Genomic DNA, 20,326 nt, shown 5'->3' with positions numbered 1-20,326 from the left:
GAGGTGAAGAAATTAGGAAGAAAGGACACTAGGAAGCAAGGAAGGAAGGAAACAAGGAATCTTGGGAAGGAACTGGGGATGAGAAATCGGGCTGTCCCAATATTTATGAACAAAATAGCCGCTTCATTAGGGACACCTGGGGATGAAAAATCGGGGTGTCCCAATGCTTTTGAACATGGCCGCTTCATTAGGGACACCTGGTTGATGAAAAATCGGGGTGTTCCAATACTTTTGAACAACATGGCCGCTTCATTAGGGACACCTGGGGTGGAAAAATTGGGTTGTCCCAATAATTTTGAACAACATGGCCGCTTCATTAGGGACACCTGAGGATGAAAATTCTGGGTGTCCCAATACTTTTGAAGAAACATAGCCGCTTCATTAGGGACACCCGAGGATGAAAATCCTGGCTGTCCCAATACTTTTGAACAACATGACTACTTCATTTGGGACACCTGGGGATGACAATTCTGGGTGTTCCAATACTTTTGAACAATATGGCCGCCACACCAGGGGAGGCCAAAGGGCCATAATGCTAGCTGTAGCTTATGTCCCTCTCCAAGATGGCCGCCTTAGTGGGGTCGGCTGAGGGGCGAGAATCATGCTTGCAGCTAACGTCCCTGCCCAAGATGGCTGCCGCACTGGGGAGACCTCGGGGTGAGTATCTCCAGTCTAGCTAATGTCCCTGCCCAAGATGGCCGCCGCACTGGGGAGACCTCGGGGTGAGTATCCCCAGTCTAGCTAATGTCCCTGCCCAAGATGGCCGCCGCACTGGGGAGACCTCGGCGTGAGTATCCCCAGTCTAGCTAATGTCCCTGCCCAAGATGGCCGCCGCACTGGGGAGACCTCGGGGTGAGTATCCCCAGTCTAGCTAATGTCCCTGTCCAAGGGGCAATAACACTGGTCCACTGGAAATGAATGGTGAAATTGTATGGTTTTTTTAAGGGTGAATGAGTTGAATGTGTGGGCAGTAGGAATTTTGGGGGTTTTGAAAAGCTGAATGTGAGCTGAATGAGTTGAATGACTTAAAATTGTGGAAATTGGAATGCTGTAAATGTGAAAAGTTAAATATGCCATTGGAAATGAATGTTTTTTTTGGGGTGAAAAACGGGGAATTTTGGGGAGACCGTAAATATTTTGAATGGGGGAAAAAGGACCCCCGTGAATTTTTGGAATACATTGAAGTTGGAATGGCGAGAATCGGTTGAAAAATGTGGAAATAGAAGCACGCCAAAAAAGTGCGAGGAATAAAATAGAAGGAGAAGAATAAAGTGAATGGTGTTTGCCTTCGCCTTCACACAATAAACTAGTACTGTCATGTTTTGTTTGTCTTCTTGTAGTTGTATAAATCACATGCAATGATTTGTTTAACGTGTACGAAAGATGCATACATAAAAATGTCTCAACTGATAAAATGATTGTGTTTGTTGTTGGGGCTCACCTTTCCCCCTGCTTGCCTCCACTTTTGGGATTGACAAACACAAGAAGAGGGTGCGTGTTGGGCACAGGGCTAATCTGTCACAAAAATAAATAAAGTGGACATTTATGCCTTTCGAATCATTTCACAGGATTTCAAGTACATACCTGAAGTACTTGTCCATCAGGTGTTGTATTGAGATCAGCGTCGTCCATCTGACTGGAGCAGCCATTGTTCGATCTCTCCTTCATCCCATAGAGAACACAAAATGTTCCGATGATTATCAAATATCTAGCCATAGATTCAGTTATCTCTCTCTCTCTCTCTCTCTCTCTATCTATCCATCCATCCATCCATCCATCCACCTTGATGACGGGATAGACGGCCCACGGAGGCAGGATGTGGTCTCGGAGCGGGCCACACGTGCACTCGCTTGGCTCTTCGTCTGCACACGCATCGTGGCGCTGTGAAGCCGAGCACGATGTCAAACGGAAAAACAAAAGCAAGAAACGTTGTTGGATTTGCGCCTTTAAAATCCCACAAATTTACATTGTGATCTCGTCAAGAGAATATATTGCGGACATTTTACTTTTTTAATACCTTGTGTACAAATGGTTCTGATTCCAGACTGGCTGCCCTCCCACCAAGTGTGAAATGAAACCACGAAGAAAATATCATGTTTATTTGTTGTTCCTGAAAATATATCTGTCAGTAAGCACTCGCTCTGCACTAGTCCTCGCCACAACAAGTTTCTCCGTCCATGACGTAGGTTGTACAAAAATCCACCATTTCCAAGCCACGGCCAGACTACTGAAACGGTGTCAATGCCAAACTGTAAGCAGAGCTGCATTGACTTTTGTTGAATGCACAGATTTGCATCATTTTACAGCTCTTGCTGTTCCTGCTCGGTGAAGCTGTTGCCACGGTGGTTTTGTGTTTGGCAATGTGCCGCCGGTCACGCCAAAAACATGAGTCCGCACAGTTTAAAGCAAGAAGTGCTGACTCCATGAGGGAAAATAGAAAGCATGTTTTTATTTCGGGCCTTGCGTGTGTTTCACAGTTCACAGTCACTTTTTTTAGATTTAAAATTTTGCCTCAAGTCGTCATAATCACAAATTGGCCTAGCAGTAAAACATGCTAATTTCAGCAAGACAAAAATATAATTGTTGCTCCTTGGGTATTCTGACAAAAACATGGAACAGGCATGTTATTAAGACACCTGGTAAGTGTTTTATATTGTAAAACAAAATATTGTCGCTGTCCTGTGAAAAACACTTATGTCAATTTATTTTTTTTTATTTTTACTTAAATGGGGTGTGCGCGTTACAGACATCCCATTAACGTTGAAATTTGAAAAAAATTACACAATTGGACATACGTGTTTTTCACAGGACAACGACGATATGCATACTTGAGTAATTTTGCCGTAATTTCCTCTCTTTGCAACCATAATATTAGTAGGAAGTCAAATAACAGTTATATGTTGGTTGGTTGACATTCTTCAACCAACTACTTTTGGCACAATGTACTTTAGAGTAATACTGTTGTCATCCTACAATACAGACTGTAGACTAAAGTGGATTTCTATGATGTCTCCAATCTCTGTTCTGGATGACCTCAAATGCGTTTGCTTTTTCTTCCACACAAAACTCATCCAAGCATGCCTTTATGGAGCTTGCATTTTGCATACCTGTCAACCCCAGGGTGTACTGAAACTTACGAAAGGGTAATTTGCCCGTACATAGTATTTGTATATAATCTTACACATTACACATTATTTTCGAATGGCTGCTGTCACGTGATTGGAAATCAGCTTTAGCAGACGGAATCAAGGTTAAGCGAGAATATCTCGAGGCACGAGAATGAGAACCTCTGAGAAAAAAAAAAAGGTGTCATTAAAAAAAAAAAAAAGTAAACATGATAAAATGTTTCCACCTGTACAAATTACGCCGAAAGTGTACAACTTGACAGGTATATTTTTGTGCCCTGTGGACAGAAAAGAGCCTCCTCCAAAACAAAGTTGGATAATTGACCAAAATGTTTTTTTTGTATTGACCGCCCAGAAACTATTCATCCCAAACTACATGAGTCACTCATGCACAGGCCTTCCTCACCATGGAGTGGCACCACACGCAGTGTTTTCCCGTCAGGCCTTGCAAGCTCTTGATCTTCTTCTGGCACTTGTCGCACTTCCTCGATTCGCAATTGCCACTCACCCAGTCGTGCGCTGGAACCTGAAAAGGGCAAATTTGTGGTCACAAGGGCAGAAAAAAAAAATCACGCATAGCCCGTAAAGGTTGCCATGAAGACAGCAGCGTACCCCTGTTTCTTTCTTGGACTTCACATAGGTTCTGGCGCAGGGGGCTGGATTCCTGTTAGCGCAGCGGCCGTGGACCGTGTACTTGCAGCCTGTAGATTAGAGGTGGCAAAAGTACTTACACTCTGAATTTAAGTAGAAGTACAGATACTTGTTAGCAAAACTACAAGACAAACGAGTTTCTCTCTTTTGTTCATTTACATTGTGCTCAACTTGACTTCGCTCTATTTATGCCTTTTTTACCCCGTGTCATCATATGCCGTGGTTCAATAAGTAACATGCCTATTTTGCCCAAGTAAAGAGTAAAAAGTACAGATTTCTCATTTTAAATGAAGGGGGTTAAAGTAAGTACAGATAACGAATCAAATCTACTCGTGCAGTTTTCACCACTGTTGGAGATAAGAACGCCTTATAGCGTGTTGACGTACGCTCCGGTTGTGTGTAAGGAGGCACGCTGCATCCTTGACGGGGCTGCGGTTACTCACAGGTGCAGCACAGGCCTTGCTTCCTGAGACCCAGCAGCATGCAGTGGCACACGTTGCAGTAAACAGGCTTGTTGAAATGTTTCATTCTCCACAGGTGCTGTCCGTCTGTCTGTGTCATCTGGTAAATTGCAAACGCACAGAAAAAAAAAAAAACCAACACGAGAATTATTTGATCAAGGTTATCAAAAGAGTATGCTTTGAACAACCACACTAAAGTAATCCACAGTTACATTCATCTCGGAGTACAGGACTACATAAAGGTGAGTTCAGTTGAACATAGGCTTGCGTTGGTTTGCAGTTTGGTAACAACATAACTCCTTTCATAACAGAAATGGCCCACATTTCACACCCACTCGTGGCAAGCCTCACACTAATGACATTGCTGATTATGCAAAATGTGTCATGGCGTCCCGCGCAGCGCAGCGTGTTCACATCGGTACGCTAATCTTCTCAAATTGTCCACACAATCGGTTAATAGGGCAATAAGTGCTTTTATCCAAATTACATGTGAAAATGTTTTTTTGTTTCTTCTAGCAGGTGAATTCCATCTCCTGCCTGGTTATAAACAGCCTAAGAGGGCATAGAGGTCACTGTATCTTTTGCAATTAATTATTGATATGCTAGAGACAATATTTTTTGTTGAATGTGAAAATTCTAAAAAAAAAAAACATTATAAAGAGAAGTCATCACAAACATTTTTTTTTCAAGAATATGTTCTATGCAAGCCCACTAGTTGAAACAAGCTATTCTGATAAATATTGCGTTTGTGGAATAAGTGTTAATCCACTTGTTTTTAGCCATCTCTGGGGGCGGCCATTTTGTCTTCTGTCGACTGAAAAGGACATCACAACTGCTCACAACGACCAATCACAGCTCAGATTCAGAAAACAGGTCAGCCGTGATTGGTTGTTGTGAGCAGTTGCGATGTCATTTTCAGTCGACAGAAGACAAAATGGCCACCCCCAGAGATGGCTAAAAACGAGTGCATTTTGCTGCTTAATTTATAATCCATAAACGCAAAATTAATCAGAATGCCGTGTTCCAACTAGTGGGACTGCTGGGAACATATTCTTGAAAAAATATGTTTGGGTTGACTTCTTCTTTAAAAATCTCTGTCAATTTATTGTATTAGCGCTTAAAATGTTATGGATCCTGGAAAGGAGTGTTAGGGAAAATAAAAAGTCTTCATTGCCTTTTTCAATTCCACAGATGTCGATCTGTATCACAGCACAGTATCATGATATCATGATTGTGGGCATAAATACAGTGTTACACGCAAAATTAGGAAAAAAAAGTTCATACAATTCATAAAATCGGCAAACAGTTGGGGGAAAAAATGTGAAGAAACTTAAATGTGTGCAAAGTCATGTGAGATGTCAGCATTCCACAAGTGCTCAGTTTAGGGAACATCGAAATCAAATACATGTTTTTCTTTTTGCAACACCTTTATGCATTTTTTGCTGTTTAAGTTTTTGCTTCATTTCTTTTTACACGACAATTGCGTGTGACAATTAATGCTTTAAAAAAAAATTGATGCTTGAGGCGACTTTTTTATTACACCCCTCCTCATCCATTCAACAAAGCGTATTGTTGTTTACACAAAAACTGACAGCGGTAACAATGTCCAAATGTTAAATTAAACACATGCTTTGAATTTAATACAAGCTTTAAGTTCTGTTAATTTCTGTGAGAAAAATGGTGTTGCAGGTTAATCAGCCATTTCCAGCCATAGCCAAAGGCACATTTATCATCTTTTAATGTTTTAATCCTTTTAGCCAATGCGATCATGACAGAATGTGTGCAAACACGCTAAAGCACTCACATGTCGATGATGACATTGGTGCGCTTAGTAGTGCTGAGTATGTAAAACGGCCTGGAAGATGAGGAATAGGAGGCAAAGGCCGGCGAGGCGTTGGTGGGAGCAATAAAAACGTTCACGTCATTTACCTTCAGGCCGAGTAGGACCAGCAGGGGGACGTTGTTCATGCCTCCCTCCACCCACTCCTCCAGAGAAACAGTACCGCTGCTGTCAGCATCTATCGCAGTCATCATGTCCTTGAGAACCTGCGGGAATATCGCCGTTATCATTTCAACTCCAAACAGGTTGCTCAGCTTTAGGAGCAGTGTCAGCTTTTTGTTGTTGTTGTATGCGAAGCTTATCAGTTGATAAACAACTTGCAAGTGGCCTTCGAGGATCAGAACGTCATAGGTGGGCCTTCCGTCCATGTGACGGATCAGTGCGTGTATCCGTCAATGACGAATGCCTGTTTTGCTCCCAAATGACAGGATTTTTTTTTTTTAAAACACCCATGTATTTAATAACTTTCGTCTGTAGTCCGTCTTTCATCTATTTTCCGCTTCGATGGCCAAGGAACAATAGTGGGTTGTTGTTGCATGGGGGACAACTCTTGCTCTTCAATTAACGGCCATCGGGGAGGTTTTTAGTAAAAAAAAAAATATTTTTAGTAAAATGCCCAGCTCTGCAGAACGTGATGCTTTCAAGTGCTGCGAGGCCACCGCGAGACTTACCGGCCTGAGCTCTGAAACGTCCCATCCCAAGTACTCAGCAGCGTGCATCATCTGAGCGATAATTCTATCCACTTCCTGCCATTCAAAAAAGAAGGATTTAAATACTATCAGAAGCACTAATATACATAAACATGCACATTTGTTTTTATTAAATTGTACAAATGTATACCTAACATTATATTCCCTTAATTCCGTAACATTTCTCTTGGCTGCAGTGCTTCCAGGCAAGGCAAATACAAATTTGTTTATACAAAACAAACAAACAGAACAGCTGAAAACATTCAAAGGCAAAGCAAAGACAACAGAAGTATCTCATTAAAATTATTAAAAGAACATACATTGACAACATTTAAATGCATAGGCAAACAAAAGATTGAAATGCATTCAAAAGCAAAGGAAAGAAATAAAAAGTAGCTTTCTGAAATTACTATGAGGCCATATGCTGAAACTGATTTTTTAAATGCTTAAAAGATCTTAAAGTAATGTGGAAAAAAAGCAAAGTTTTTCAACTGGATTTAAAAGCATTTGTATAGCTGATTGTTGTCAATTTAACCCATTTGCATCCAGCATAACAGCTAAATGCCACTTCACCATGTTTGCTTTGTGAGATTTTTGTCCAAATAGATTTCAACCCGTTTGTGACCAATTCAGACCCAGTAGCGCTGACTGATGGATTTTGAGCTATAGTATATGTAAGTACAGTATTGGAATTGTTTCTTCAATCACATTTCAAATCACTCCTCCCTATAGGCCGGTGAGCTGGCCCCTGATGATGTCAGTATATTTCTGTCCTCTTATTGGTTGGTCAGAGCAAGCCAAGTTGAACTATTTCTGAACATCTCCAGAAGATGTATATGGCAGTTTCATGTTGTTACATTGCATTTTTGCATCATGTTATTGAAAATGCAGTGTTAGTCGTGTTACCAAATGCACCACTCAACACTGACTTAAACACATTCTAATCTGGACCATGTTTTTAGACATTGCCGACTGACGTCTTACCGAGCTGTCCAGGACGCCGTTGCCGTCTCTGTCGTAGAGCTTGAAAGCAACTGAGGATAAAGGAACAAAACTAAACAATACATATAAAAAGAGCAGCAGTTTTTTGGGGCAAGTAAAGGACTTACACTCCAGCTTGTCCCGAGGTTGACCATCCTCCAAGAGTGAGAAGTAACATGAAACGTCTTTTATGAAGAGCTCCTCTGTAAAGAGGGATCAATAGAAGAAGATATAACGTCCATCCATCTATTTTCTATAGCTCTTGCCTTCATAAGGGCTCTGGGTGAGCTAGAGCCGATCTCAGCTGACTTAGGGCAAAAGGTGAATAACCAAACAGTTGCAGCAATATGTACAGGACTGTTTGACCCCCCAAAAAAACACCATGTACATTTTTCTAGAGAATAAAATACAGTTTGCTTTGTTTTGTGTATGTGTATTCTTACTGCCGCTGTCTTCCCGGGCAGTTTCGGAGTTCTGGAAAGAGCGGAAGAGTCGCTGGCACAGATCTGTTGGGAAATCGTCCACTTCCAAATAGGTCTTCAGGAAAAGACGAAAGCCTTCTTCATTGATGCACTGGAACATAGAAAACCTCAGATGAAATGTGTGTTCAGGAGCTTCATTAGAATCAATGGACAATTACATTGCATATAATGCACATGTTGACTCTTTCAAATATAATGAGATGCATGTTATTAGACGATTTAAAGCGGACATATTATAGAAAATTTCAATAATGATTAATTATGTTTAATTTTTATAACTTTTAAAATGTTGGTAAACAAATAGTTGGTTCGCTGTTTCGTCTTTTTATGGCAATTATAATGGGTGTCAGTTATCTACAGATTTTTGCTATTTGCTTATTTCTGACAATTTGTATGATAGTTGAACAATACTTCCACACCACGAATAAGAATGGGGCTAATTTACACAAATAAGCGCCCCACACTATGCTTGACCGAATAGACTATGCTTGACCGAAGCTGAGCAAAAATTCACTTTCAAGCGATGGCCGGAGTCCGACCGCTGGACTACTGTCTGAAAAGCTATCATGCAGAAACAGCCCGATCCCGCATGGGTGTGATGCCCCTGCGATCATATTGTATCAAAGGTCAAAAGGTGAACAGAGCTGCAATGTGCCTTGTTAGCTGCACAGATTAGCGCTAGCTAACAGGTGATCAGCGGCACCTAGAATTGATTGCTTGGTTAATGTGTTGACGGTGGTAGTGATGTTTGTGTTGAGTGATGTGTCCATGTGCTGTGCATGAGACAGGGTTGCCCTTTAAAACCAGGGTTTTAAAACCTATTTTCAGCAAATAGGTTGTGTAAAGAATGTGAATGCTTCTGTAACACATGATTTAGTTGCCTTGTATCGCCCAAGCGAGTTAGCCACCACCGAAGCTAGCTGACTGCTTCGGCTAATTAGCAGAGATGAACACGAGCCAGAAAAACACAGCCGCCACCAGTTTGCAACCCTAATAAGTTGTTCTATCTTATCGGAGGCCGTGGTATGGCGGGCTACAGTATAAAATCGAGTTTGTGCACTTCTGGTGTCTTCCTTTCCAAAACAACCGATACGGGAGGACAATGTTTCATTACATCTTTTACGTGTGTATTACGCCTCGCTCTAATACACACTCTCTCTCTTTTCTTCCTCGCTCATGAAATGTGCTGTGCCAAACCAACTCAAAAAGGAACAAACACTTCAAATGAAAGTCAACGCATAGATTTTTTTTCAAGAATATGTTCTATGCAAGCCCACTAGTTGAAACAGGGCATTCTGATAGATATTGCGTTTGTGGAACAAGTGTTAATCCACTCATTTTTAACCATCTCTGTGGGTGGCCATTTTGTCTTCTGTCGACTGAAAATGACACCACAACTGCTCACAACGACCAATCACTGCTCAGACTCAGAAAACAGGTCAGCCGCGATTGGTTGTTGTGAGCAGTTGTGATGTCATTTTCAGTCGACAGAAGACAAAATGGCCGCCCCCAGAGATGGCTAAAAACGAGTGCATTTTGCTGCTTAATTTATATTCCACAAACGCAAAATTAATCAGAATGCCCTGTTTCAACTAGTGGGCCTGCTGGGAACATATTCTTGAAAAAAATATGTTTGGGTTGACTTGGTTTGGCTTTAAGCAAAATAAAAATAGATATACATTTACTCATAACACAACACTGCAGCATGTCAGAAAAACAATAAATACAAAATATATGCAATCCCAAAAATTAAAATAAAAAAAATGAAAATATAATTCGGCAACTAAATCATGTGTTACACTTCCAATGCAGCAAACCAGGGTGTACCTGCACTGAGTGTTATCTGTAAGCACTCCCACTTGTATTTCAGGCACTAAAGCCCCCTGCTGCAAGAAAGCAGAAGTCAGTGCAGAGTTTACTTGCACTCTCTGGCCTGGTAGAGTGAATTTCATGATTGGATGCTGGAGGGCTTAAACTGAACTCCCTCGATAATGCTGAACCACAAACCCATTTCTTGCTGACGCCGATGCCCTGCAGCGCTGCCCCACTAATAATTTACTCGCTGCAACCCCACTAAGACATTTAACTGGAATCCTTGTGTTAACCTAATGCTGTATAATGTACTCAACTTGGTGCCTTCACTTTCTATAACCTCAAATATTTGAGGCAGACGTGTCCACTATTTGGTCTCCATGCTGCCAGAGATGAATTATTTTCATTTTTATGAGGAAAAAGAATTTGAAATGCCACCAATGCTACGGTAGCGGCAATCGGAAATGACTACATTAGCTTGCTGCTAAAACGTAGACAAACTTCTGAAAGCATCTGACGGGGCTTCGCTGCGTGGGCCCAGGCGAGGACGTTATTTACATCCGCAATCTCGGTATAACGGCACCACCTCTCACAAAAGAGCTCGGCTTTGAATCTCATTAGCCGGTTGTCAGGCTGTTAGTACGTGCCCACGTAAGAATGAATCAGACGCTTTTCTGTATGCTCAAAGCCCTCAGAACTTGAGCAGATTTGAGACGAGTCCCGTCCCGTGCCCTCACCTCTCCGTGCCTGTGCTGGGACAGGCGGCCATCGGCATCAAATTCCCGCAGCACGTCTTTCACCTTCAGGCTGCAATCTGGAAGAGGTCACACGTCAAGGGCGGGCAAAGGCAAGGGCAGATATTTGAGGCCTATCACCTGAAGACATGTGATTTCCTCATGGGTGAACTAAAAAGGAACAGTCAGTGCTTGAAAATGATTCAAATGATTTTAGAAAATACAAAGATACCTTCATTGCAAAGTTTTTTATTTTAAAAAAAAATACAAAAAGTAAATTCAAGTTACATAAATGAGAGCCATTTAAAATAATGAAAATAAATAATTGAATTAGAAAGTGCTTTTATTGCCTGTTACCTGGATGGATGATGTTTTTAATCTAAGAAATTTGTTATTAAGGACTATACAAATTAAACTTGACTTTGTAAAGTGTCTTCAAGTATTTTAAAAAGTCCTGTCTAATTAAAATGTATTATTATCAAAATAATAATTCTATATTAAATGCTTTGTATAAAGTGATGAAACAGGCAGGTGTACAATTTGGGGTTTAATGCAAATTCTGGAATACATTTTTGAAAACACGCCTTGAAAGTGGCACAGAGTTTGAACGGCCATCGTGCTTTAGGTCACATGTGGCTAGCAAATCTTGTGAGACTTCATCTCAGTGACCATTTGACGTCCTTACAAGGCTGGCCTGCAGCTCAAGGAATGTTATTTGAACTATTGCTTATAATTTAACAACACACATGTTCAGTTATTTTTAAACCTGCGCCGCTCTTTCTGATAGCTTTTTCGTTCATTATAGAACTAAATGTATGCATGTCACAAACACAGAGACGTCGGGTCCATTGTGACACGGCTCAGTCAAACCATTTATTCAGAGCATCTTTGCGAATGGCGTTTTTTTCCATATGATTCTATTACACCTTCTGCTAATAAACGTAATATAATGGTGGCAGTTTGACCCTACAACTGATTATTGCCATTATTATTATTATTTTACTATTAATTCCTGCACAAAAAAACGTGGGGTTGACTAGCATGATTTTATTCATTTTCAGTCTGATTGTAACCCAACCTCTTATTTAGCCAGCAAGCTAGTTAAATCACTAGAAAATACTACTTAAAATGTCTTCACAAAAAAAAAAAGGCAAACATTTGAATGCCCCTGCTTAGTGTAGAGCTCTGTGCTCAGGCTGAAAGCTTGTCTAGATTTCAGACACCAAGAGTGCAGGTGAGTGTGTGAGTGGGTGGAAGTGCAACATGAGGTGTATGTGGGGGGCGAGGGGGGTAAAGTGTCGATAAATGTACTCACATTCAATGTACTGCTGTAGCTGGATGAAGTCGACAGGGTTGAGCTCCTTCACCTCTTTGCTGGCGGGGGCGGACATGCTGCGTGAGATCAGGTGCGAGACGCGGCGAGGCAAAACTGTGGAGAGACAAGAGATAAGGTAGGCGGATGTGGCCTGCTTTTGAAAGCAAAGTAAAAACAACTTTTTGCACCTCACACCGTGACACACAACATTTGAGTGGTTGTTTTTCCATCCATCCCGTTTCTACAGCTTTTGTCCTCATTAATGTCGTGGCTTAACTGGAGCTATCCCAACTCCTGTAGGTTGAGGGACCAGGTAAACTCTGGACTGGTTGCCAGTCAATCACAGTGCACTTTAGACAAACACTCATTCATATTCACATTCACAAGTATGGAAAAGTTACTCTTTAATGATCCTAAGGTCCATGTTTCTGAAATGTGAGCGAAATCTGGAGAACCTGGAGGAAAACCCATGAGAGCACTGAAAGAGCAACAGGATGGATCTGAGTTTCAAAATCCCAGACCGGAAGATACACTAAGCCAGAGATGGGCAAAATCATTATTTTCTTATTTTAGTTTATTTTTTTACAAACCCCCAAAATTAATTAAAAAAAACCCACTGATAAACATTCAATATGCGCTTTCACTGAAAAATGGGGTAAATGGGGGTGGGGGGTATTTAATAACAAAGAAACATGAAAAATCCAAAATGTGACAAAATATTGAGGGAAAAAAAGGGTGAGAAAATAGAAGAATATACGAATCTGCGGGTGTCAAACTACAAATATGCAGGGGTTGACTGTAGTTTTAAGTTGCAACATCACCATTCACCTATAGATGGCAGACATGCCTCAGTCGCGCTTACAGTGGGTGTTATACTGCCCTATTTCACAACGTGAGTAGGCCTAAAAATTGTTTTAGATTTGGAATGAGATATAGGACAAAGATAGTAGCCCAATAATATTACAATTTCGAGTAAGTTGATTTTTGTGAAAAAAATGTACACAATGAGTACTTGCACTCAATGTTGTTCAGTTGTTTCTTGTTCAGCAGGCGTGTGCTGTCCTTGAACGCAAGAGAGCCTGTTGGAGTGAAAAGTAAATTAGTGTGTGGTCCTATGCCACTCCCAAGTAGCGCTGTTGAAAAATTCTGCCCCGCTTCAGCATTTAAGATGCCCATCCCACCAATAAGCACTTTTCAACCATGTTGCCCATTATGATATAATTGTGTCCAAATCCAAACAAATTGAATGTTTAGCAACATCCTGACTAATTGCCTCCCACTGTGCCGCCTGTATTTGCATTGTCATCATTAATAATAAATGGTGATCCACTCCAAGCTGTCTTCCCCAAAGTATGTCAGGCTAAAAGTGAAACTTTGACTCTCGGGGGTTGATGAGCCCGAAATAATTTAGCATTTTCTCATTGGCCTATAAAAGCTACAATATATTGCGTGAGATGTATTTTAGGCTGAAACTCGGGACTCTCACTTAACCATCCGCCCCCGGCCTCCACTAACCAGAATCACCCAAAAACACTCACCTAACAAAGTCAGGGATTGAAATGTCAAACAAGATCCGACGTGGGCAAGGAATTTGCATGTGACTCACAAAAGCGGCTTGAAAGCCATGGTGAGAACACAATGGAAGGAGATTCCCGAGTGGTTGGAAAACAAACGAGGCGATTGTCATTAATCAATGAGGAGGAGAAAAAAGTGGAGAAGAGGAAGTCCCCATCCTACACTGATGACGACTGAAATGACAAGAAAATAGAGCGCACATTTACAAAAAAAAGTCAAACGTGAAAGGACTGCTTGCTCTCCCTGAACTCACTGGAAAGGTTTTCTCTGTCCCAGGCTTAATTCCCTCCAAAGGTCAGGAGCGTTGCCTAGCAGGTCTGCGGCTGACCAAGCGGGCTTGGAAAGCACGGATGGCCAAGCGCCACATGAAGGAATCATGACAGGATCGATCGCTTGGAAGCAATTCATCTAAAAATAGGACTCTGCAGGGCAGTGGAAATAAACTCAAAACAGGGTGCTGACGTCTCAAGTTCACTTTCCACAGGAGAATCAGTATTATTTCCCTTCAGCCTCTTTTAGTGTCATTCGGTCCATCAGCCTCTCTGCAATCACTTCCTGATAAAGACTTGCAAATGACCCCAGAGGAGAAAACAGAGAGCTGGAAAAATCATCCCAGAACAAATGACTCTGGAAAAACAATGGTGCCGTCTGATGTGGATTAGTGAAGCAGGTATAAATATTTCATTCAGGGATTTGCAGGAATGTTGTGGAGCCTTAATACACGCCACATGACCACGCTGACCTGCTGCTTACGCGACGGGGTTTTAACACGGCACCGGGGTTAGTTAGATCTTTGACTTTTCATTGAACGAGGATGCAGAATAATGAAGACACATTTTGTAGGCTACGTCTAAAGTTGGGGACACGTCGGAAAAACGCTAAAATGATTCTCCTTCGATTCAAACTCACGCCGTACGAGTGACGCTCCTGCAGCAGAAACAAAGTTAAATCTGGTCATTGAAGTCAAAGTGCCTCGCTGTGTGTTGACAACCAAATAAAAAAATAACAAATCAAGAAAACATTTCAGCTGTCTGATGACTTGAAACGCTAAGGTCCAAAAGAACGCAAACGACATTTTCAGCTAGCACAGCAAGGCACTTGCATGATTTGTTTGGCACAGTTTTTATGCCAGATACCCTTCCTGCCAACCTATCCATGGGTGACACAGCAACTTGTTTTTATCATCTAAGCTTTGATCTCTGAAGATTCAACAAAAGAGACACGGGCCCATGTAGACACGCAAAAACACATGGCACACAAGAGTTTAGCTGCCTGTTCATCCACTTAGCGCAGCTGCAGTGTGGTAAAAAGGCTCCAATGCGACAGAAAGGCATCCAACTAGCATATGATCGGTCAGGAACTGACAAGCACTCTTTTCTCCCCCGGTAAACACCCAGACTAATGAAACTCCACAACACTTATACTAACTCAAAACCAGGAAAGAAGGTGGCGTAATTTGCAGGGTGCATACCATCTTCCATTATCTCCAGTCACAAAATACAAAACACAAAAAAAAAATAAAAAATACATGTCATATGTATGCCAGGCCAGTAGATGGCGATGTCACTTTGTGAAAAAACATGAACACCAAAAGTGTTTGCCCTCGCGGGTCCAACGCCTAATATTTTGACTAGCGTTCACCGACATATATGTGAATTTGTGAGCCATGTGAGTTGGTTGGTCGGATTTGCGATGCCGTAAATAGGCTGGTCTGTCCTGACCAAGCCTTGTTGCATTAAGTGATGATGAACCCTCCTCGGATTTGAGGCGAAACGACTCCTAAGACAACCACAGCAGTCAAGTTGTGATCAATGCAATGCTCCGAGAAAGAAATGACCTGGATGAATGAGAATAGCCACAAGCACCGACACTGCGGTCCACCATTATTGTTGCAGACAGGTAAAACTTTCTCTTTTTGGTCCACAATTGTGAGTTGTTCTCTCCTTACGCGGGTAATTAAACTTGTGTAATGATTTGAATTGGAAATGAATAAAACCCGTGGGTTTTTATGCCCCCTAAATGTTGAAGCCCACTATTCTGACGCTAAAGTGTCATTTTGTGGCTTTCCAAAGGACAGCATCTCTGTATGCAATAATTGGGTTTTCATGTGATGACAGTCAGATGAAAAGCAACATTCACTCCCCCATAAAGCTTCCCCATGTTCACCAAGCACCACTTTACATTAAAAAGCCTGGAGCGCATTAGCCTGCCCCCGTGTATGCAAATTTGCAACTGAAATAATTTGAAACTTGAAAAGAGAGGAATAATGGAGGGGGGTGATGAAAAGTTGGCAAAGGGGGAAAAGTGCTCCCATAAAATAATGTCATTTTTAGTAATTATGGACACTGACAATACAATGATGTTGACAGGTGGGTGTCTGATCAGATTGTGCAACTTCAGTGACTTCTGTCTGGGCACTTTCAACCAGCAGAGGAGCTGATGATTGATTCACTCTCAAGTAGTTTCGCTCTCTGAAGAAGTACTGCATGACATCAGCTATGGCAAATTGAGCTTCAGCAACACAAACCTCCACTATACCACAAATCCGGCGCAATATTATTCTGATCAGTACACAGTATATCAAATTCACTAATATATAAGTAAATCTTATATCAAAACAAAACACGTAACGAATAATGCATCAATGCATAAAGACTTTTCCCAATTATGTATGAGGTGTCCCAATTCCTAGTCCTCATATTTCACGTGGAGGCCTTTTTGTGGATTCAAGCTGAAAGAGAACTATAATACTCCAAGTTATTCCAGATTTTTTCATGACCAGAGCTTCTCTCACAAAATGCTTGGATGGCAGACAAAGAACGCGAGCCTCCCTCGGGGCAGCCCAGTCTGTTTCTGTGTGTAGACATTTGGCCTAAAATCAAAACCCATGAAAATGTAGTTTGATGATTCCAGTTAAAACATACCAGATTGGCACCATCATTTTCAGACCAAAAAGGAGCTACAGACAACGACTAAAATAGAAAATGTTGCCCTACTTGCTGGGAGCCCAGTGGATTTGAACATTCAGACGATTTGTATAAGTAATTATGTGTACACTGGAATGAACCCTTATAACCTCATGACCTGAATAAGGTAATATTAGATGATGTAACTAGTAGACAATCAAAATTAATGCCAGGCTTACACTTTTTGCCCCATGTTGAGATCTCAAGTATAGTTACTACCTACTGGAAACCTGGCTAGGTTTTGGCACCAGTAGTTTAACATGATTTTGGTGTTTTGGATCAGGGCACAGACAGTCAGAATGCGCTCCACGGACATGTATGGTTGATATCACTATATTTCATTCATAAATATGACAACAGCATGCATAAGATCCTCTGACTCATTGCAGGAATCAATTCGTTACCATCTTTATTTTACACATATATCTTCCTAAATCATCCTATGTGGCGGATTGTCACACACTAAGTCGGCTGTGTTCACGCCCACAACTGCGCAAACCGTGCTTTTTAAATGTGCCGGCTTGCATGCGTCTGCAAAAACAGCAAAATCACCGTGCAGAATTAGACATCCCTTCAATCACGGCTCAGCTTCAGAAAACAGGTGAGGTGTGATTGGTCGTAACCTGAGCCCTGAGCAGTTGTGATGTCATTTTCAGTCGAGAGAAGTGACAAAATGGCCGCCCCCAGAGATGGCTAAAAACGGGTGGATTAAACCTTATTCCACAAACGCAATATTTATCAGAACTGTCTTGTTGGTCTGTGGGCCTGTATAGAACATATTCTTGAAAAAATATGTTTGGGTAGCCTTCCCCTTTAAGGGGTAGGTTCAGCAACAGGTGGATTTTTTTTCCGGAAACGTCATAGCTATAAATTGCCTAGAATAATAAAGCCCGTATTGCGCAAGCTTTTATAGGTCAAACGTAAAAACAAAAAATGCAAATATCTAAAAAATCTGATGTGTTAAGAAGCATCAAAAATACATTGGACACATAAACCCATCTCTGCTTAACATTTACGGTTGAGCAGTGTTATTTTCCATATAAAACCATCCCTGTTATCAGCAGCCATAATGCCTTAATGTAAACCTGTCAGCAGCAGCCATAAAAGCAGCTCTCTACAAGAATCATTTCAAGGTGCACATGGGGGATGACCTTTTTTCCCACACAGCTATTTTGTGTAGGCTGTTATAAAAGCCCACGCCTTGTGACGAGAAAATCTGCTGTTGTGCTACCCTCAAATGCGACTTTTTCTTTCAGAGTAGAAAGACTTCTTATGAATAGAAGAAGGCTTGATATTTTCCACCATCCGCCTCACTGGAGCGTGTGCAGATAGCGGCGGAGGCGGCGAGACGGAGGACACATTTGGTTGCTAAGGAGCGTGTTTCCCTCCATTAGTAGCTGAGAGTGCCTCTGACTAACATGTGGGAGGTGCAGGAGGTGGGGGGGGGGGGGACACATCGCGGAAAGCAGCCGGCTCAGAGAAAAAAGGGGGGTGCCCGGGTGCAAGAAGTCTTCCCTGTGTAGCTCCACCTCCTCTTCCGCCCACGCCAAACTTATATGGCCTTTCAACCGGAGGCCCCACTCTGCATTCAACATGCAGATGTGACTGTGTGAGTCATAAGAGTAGCTGAGGGAACACTCCCTCGCTATTTTTTACGTCAATGCTACAGTTCTATTCTTGCAATTTATGAAGCAAAACTGAACCAATAATGTGCAGACTTAAGGTTGTGTTAATACTTAAATTTCCAACCAATTCTGGTGCCACTGCCCTGCAAGTTTGGTTCACTGGGCCACGATAACAAGTGAACTGTAGTGGACACTAAACAGTGGACCGAGAAGTTAGTCTGCTGCGTTACAATGATAGCAAAAACAACACAATAAAAAGCAATAAAGAAAATAAATAAACAACAATAAAGATCAGAACATGCCTCTGAAGTAACATTTTAAAAGACTTGTGACACCTCAGCTGATAAAAATAGCACAATGTAAACTAACGGAGCAACTGGACAGCATTTTTGTTTGGGAAATTTGCACATCATACAAATGCGCTCCAATCAGATTATGTTAACATTTGGTCCAGTGATAAAAATCACGGCAGCATGTCAGTTCTCAAGTTTGAGTTTCAACTCTCGACTCTGGACTCCTGAGGTTGCATGTTGTTGTGTAGGTTTTCTTCGGGATCCCCCCCTCCTACTGCGGCTTTCTCCAACTTTCCAAAAACACGCACGATCAGATGATTCAAAGCTATTGTCCAGAGATAACAACTCTGAGTTGGATGGTTGTTTGTCTACTGTATATGTGACCTGCAGTTGACTGGCAACCAGTCCAGGGTGAACCCCGTCTCTCTCCCAAAGTCAGCTGGGATAGGCTCCAGCTCACCAAAAACAAAAAAGGGGGAAATGGCTAAAGAAAAATAAGGAATGTAAATAATGCCAGTGTGAACACAAAGCAACCAAATTTGCACATGTACATTAGTATCATTTTTTTTTTTTTTTTTTAACTTTCGTCCTGACAAGAATACTGAACTATAAACATGAACAAGCCAAGCCAAGACAACATTTCCCGCTTAGCGCAGCCCTGTAACCACGACTTCCTCTGCTTGTTTGACATTTTCTATCTTTTACATCAAGTAGCAGCCACTCGGAAATACACTTTGTGTACATTTACATGGCAATTTTTTGGTTTGTTTTTCTTTGCAAAGCTCAGACGACAAGATTATCAAACCAATTCAAGTTAACAGAGTCTGTAATATGCATGCCGGCCCAGTAGTTGGCGATGTCACTTTGCGAAGACACACAACACAAGTGCAACTCCTTGACCTCTTTCTGAAACTAAATCTTTCGTGTACCCTTAGTTGATGTATGTGCAACCATCCATTTATTACCCTCATTCGAGCCGAAGGTGAACTGGAGCCTGTCTCAGCTGACCTTGGGCAAAAGGTGCAACCGACCCAAAACTGGTTGCCAGCCAAACGCAGGGCACATATATACAAACAGCCATTTAAACCTACGGACAATTAAGAATTTTCAATTAACATAAGAAACGTACGTTGTATTTCTGGAATGTGGGCATAACCATAGAAAACGTGCAAACTCCATACAGTAAGGCTGGAATCTGGGTTTGAACTCCAAACATCAGAGTTGTCTTGCCAACCATTCACCGACTGTGCCACCGATGAATTATATAATGTCTTTCTTAGTATCTTTGAATAGAATAGAAAATTGTCATCTTTGGATGACCGACGGAAGTGTTTGCCACATATGTTAGTCATTCAAATGTTCTTCTTTCCACAAACAAGTTAGTCTGCTGGTTGCCGCTAAGTAACGTGCTCCATTTTGCTTCAAGGCAGAGTTAATCAGCAGAATTCTGAACAATTGGTCAACTAGTCGATTATTATGCCCAATAAATACAGTTTAAGATTGCATTACACAGTTGTACAATTGTCATCTACACGCCCCAAAAAAAACAATAGAAGAAAAAAAGAATTTAATCAAAAACGATTAATTTTGGGCCCTATTTTCAGGCCCAGTGCAAGTCAAAGACAAAGTGTGGTCTAACTGTGCACATGAGTGGAGTTTTCTTTCCTTTGGTATTTTCACTGATGAGCACAACGGGCGTTTGCGCTGGTGTGGGTGTGAACACAGCCGAATAGCTTCCTGGCCAATAGTAGCGGAGTCCATGCAGAAGATGGAAGCG

At 41.6% G+C, this 20,326-nt stretch overlaps 1 protein-coding gene across 1 annotated transcript in view; it reads right to left on the bottom strand.

The window, feature by feature from the left end:
• Window positions 1-20,326, bottom strand: part of dgkaa (diacylglycerol kinase, alpha a) — a 35,592-nt gene that overhangs the window by 7,131 nt on the left and 8,135 nt on the right. The window contains exons 3-15 of the mRNA XM_086026009.1: window positions 12,091-12,204; window positions 10,779-10,855; window positions 8,191-8,320; window positions 7,876-7,950; window positions 7,751-7,800; window positions 6,749-6,823; window positions 6,167-6,283; window positions 4,220-4,337; window positions 3,738-3,826; window positions 3,532-3,651; window positions 1,783-1,881; window positions 1,585-1,662; window positions 1,442-1,515 (exon numbers count right to left, since the gene is read on the bottom strand). Of these exons, the coding sequence (XP_085882135.1) occupies window positions 1,442-1,515; window positions 1,585-1,662; window positions 1,783-1,881; window positions 3,532-3,651; window positions 3,738-3,826; window positions 4,220-4,337; window positions 6,167-6,283; window positions 6,749-6,823; window positions 7,751-7,800; window positions 7,876-7,950; window positions 8,191-8,320; window positions 10,779-10,855; window positions 12,091-12,166 (1,178 nt within the window). The 5' untranslated portion in view covers window positions 12,167-12,204. The remainder of the gene's footprint in view (window positions 1-1,441; window positions 1,516-1,584; window positions 1,663-1,782; window positions 1,882-3,531; window positions 3,652-3,737; window positions 3,827-4,219; window positions 4,338-6,166; window positions 6,284-6,748; window positions 6,824-7,750; window positions 7,801-7,875; window positions 7,951-8,190; window positions 8,321-10,778; window positions 10,856-12,090; window positions 12,205-20,326) is intronic.

Source organism: Filicampus tigris, chromosome 1 (assembly GCF_054856515.1).
Source record: "Filicampus tigris isolate MCC_2025a chromosome 1, RoL_Ftig_1.0, whole genome shotgun sequence".
NCBI lineage: Eukaryota > Metazoa > Chordata > Actinopteri > Syngnathiformes > Syngnathidae > Filicampus > Filicampus tigris.
Note: the sequence above shows the minus strand (reverse complement) of the source record. Positions and strands in the feature narration are given on the sequence as shown.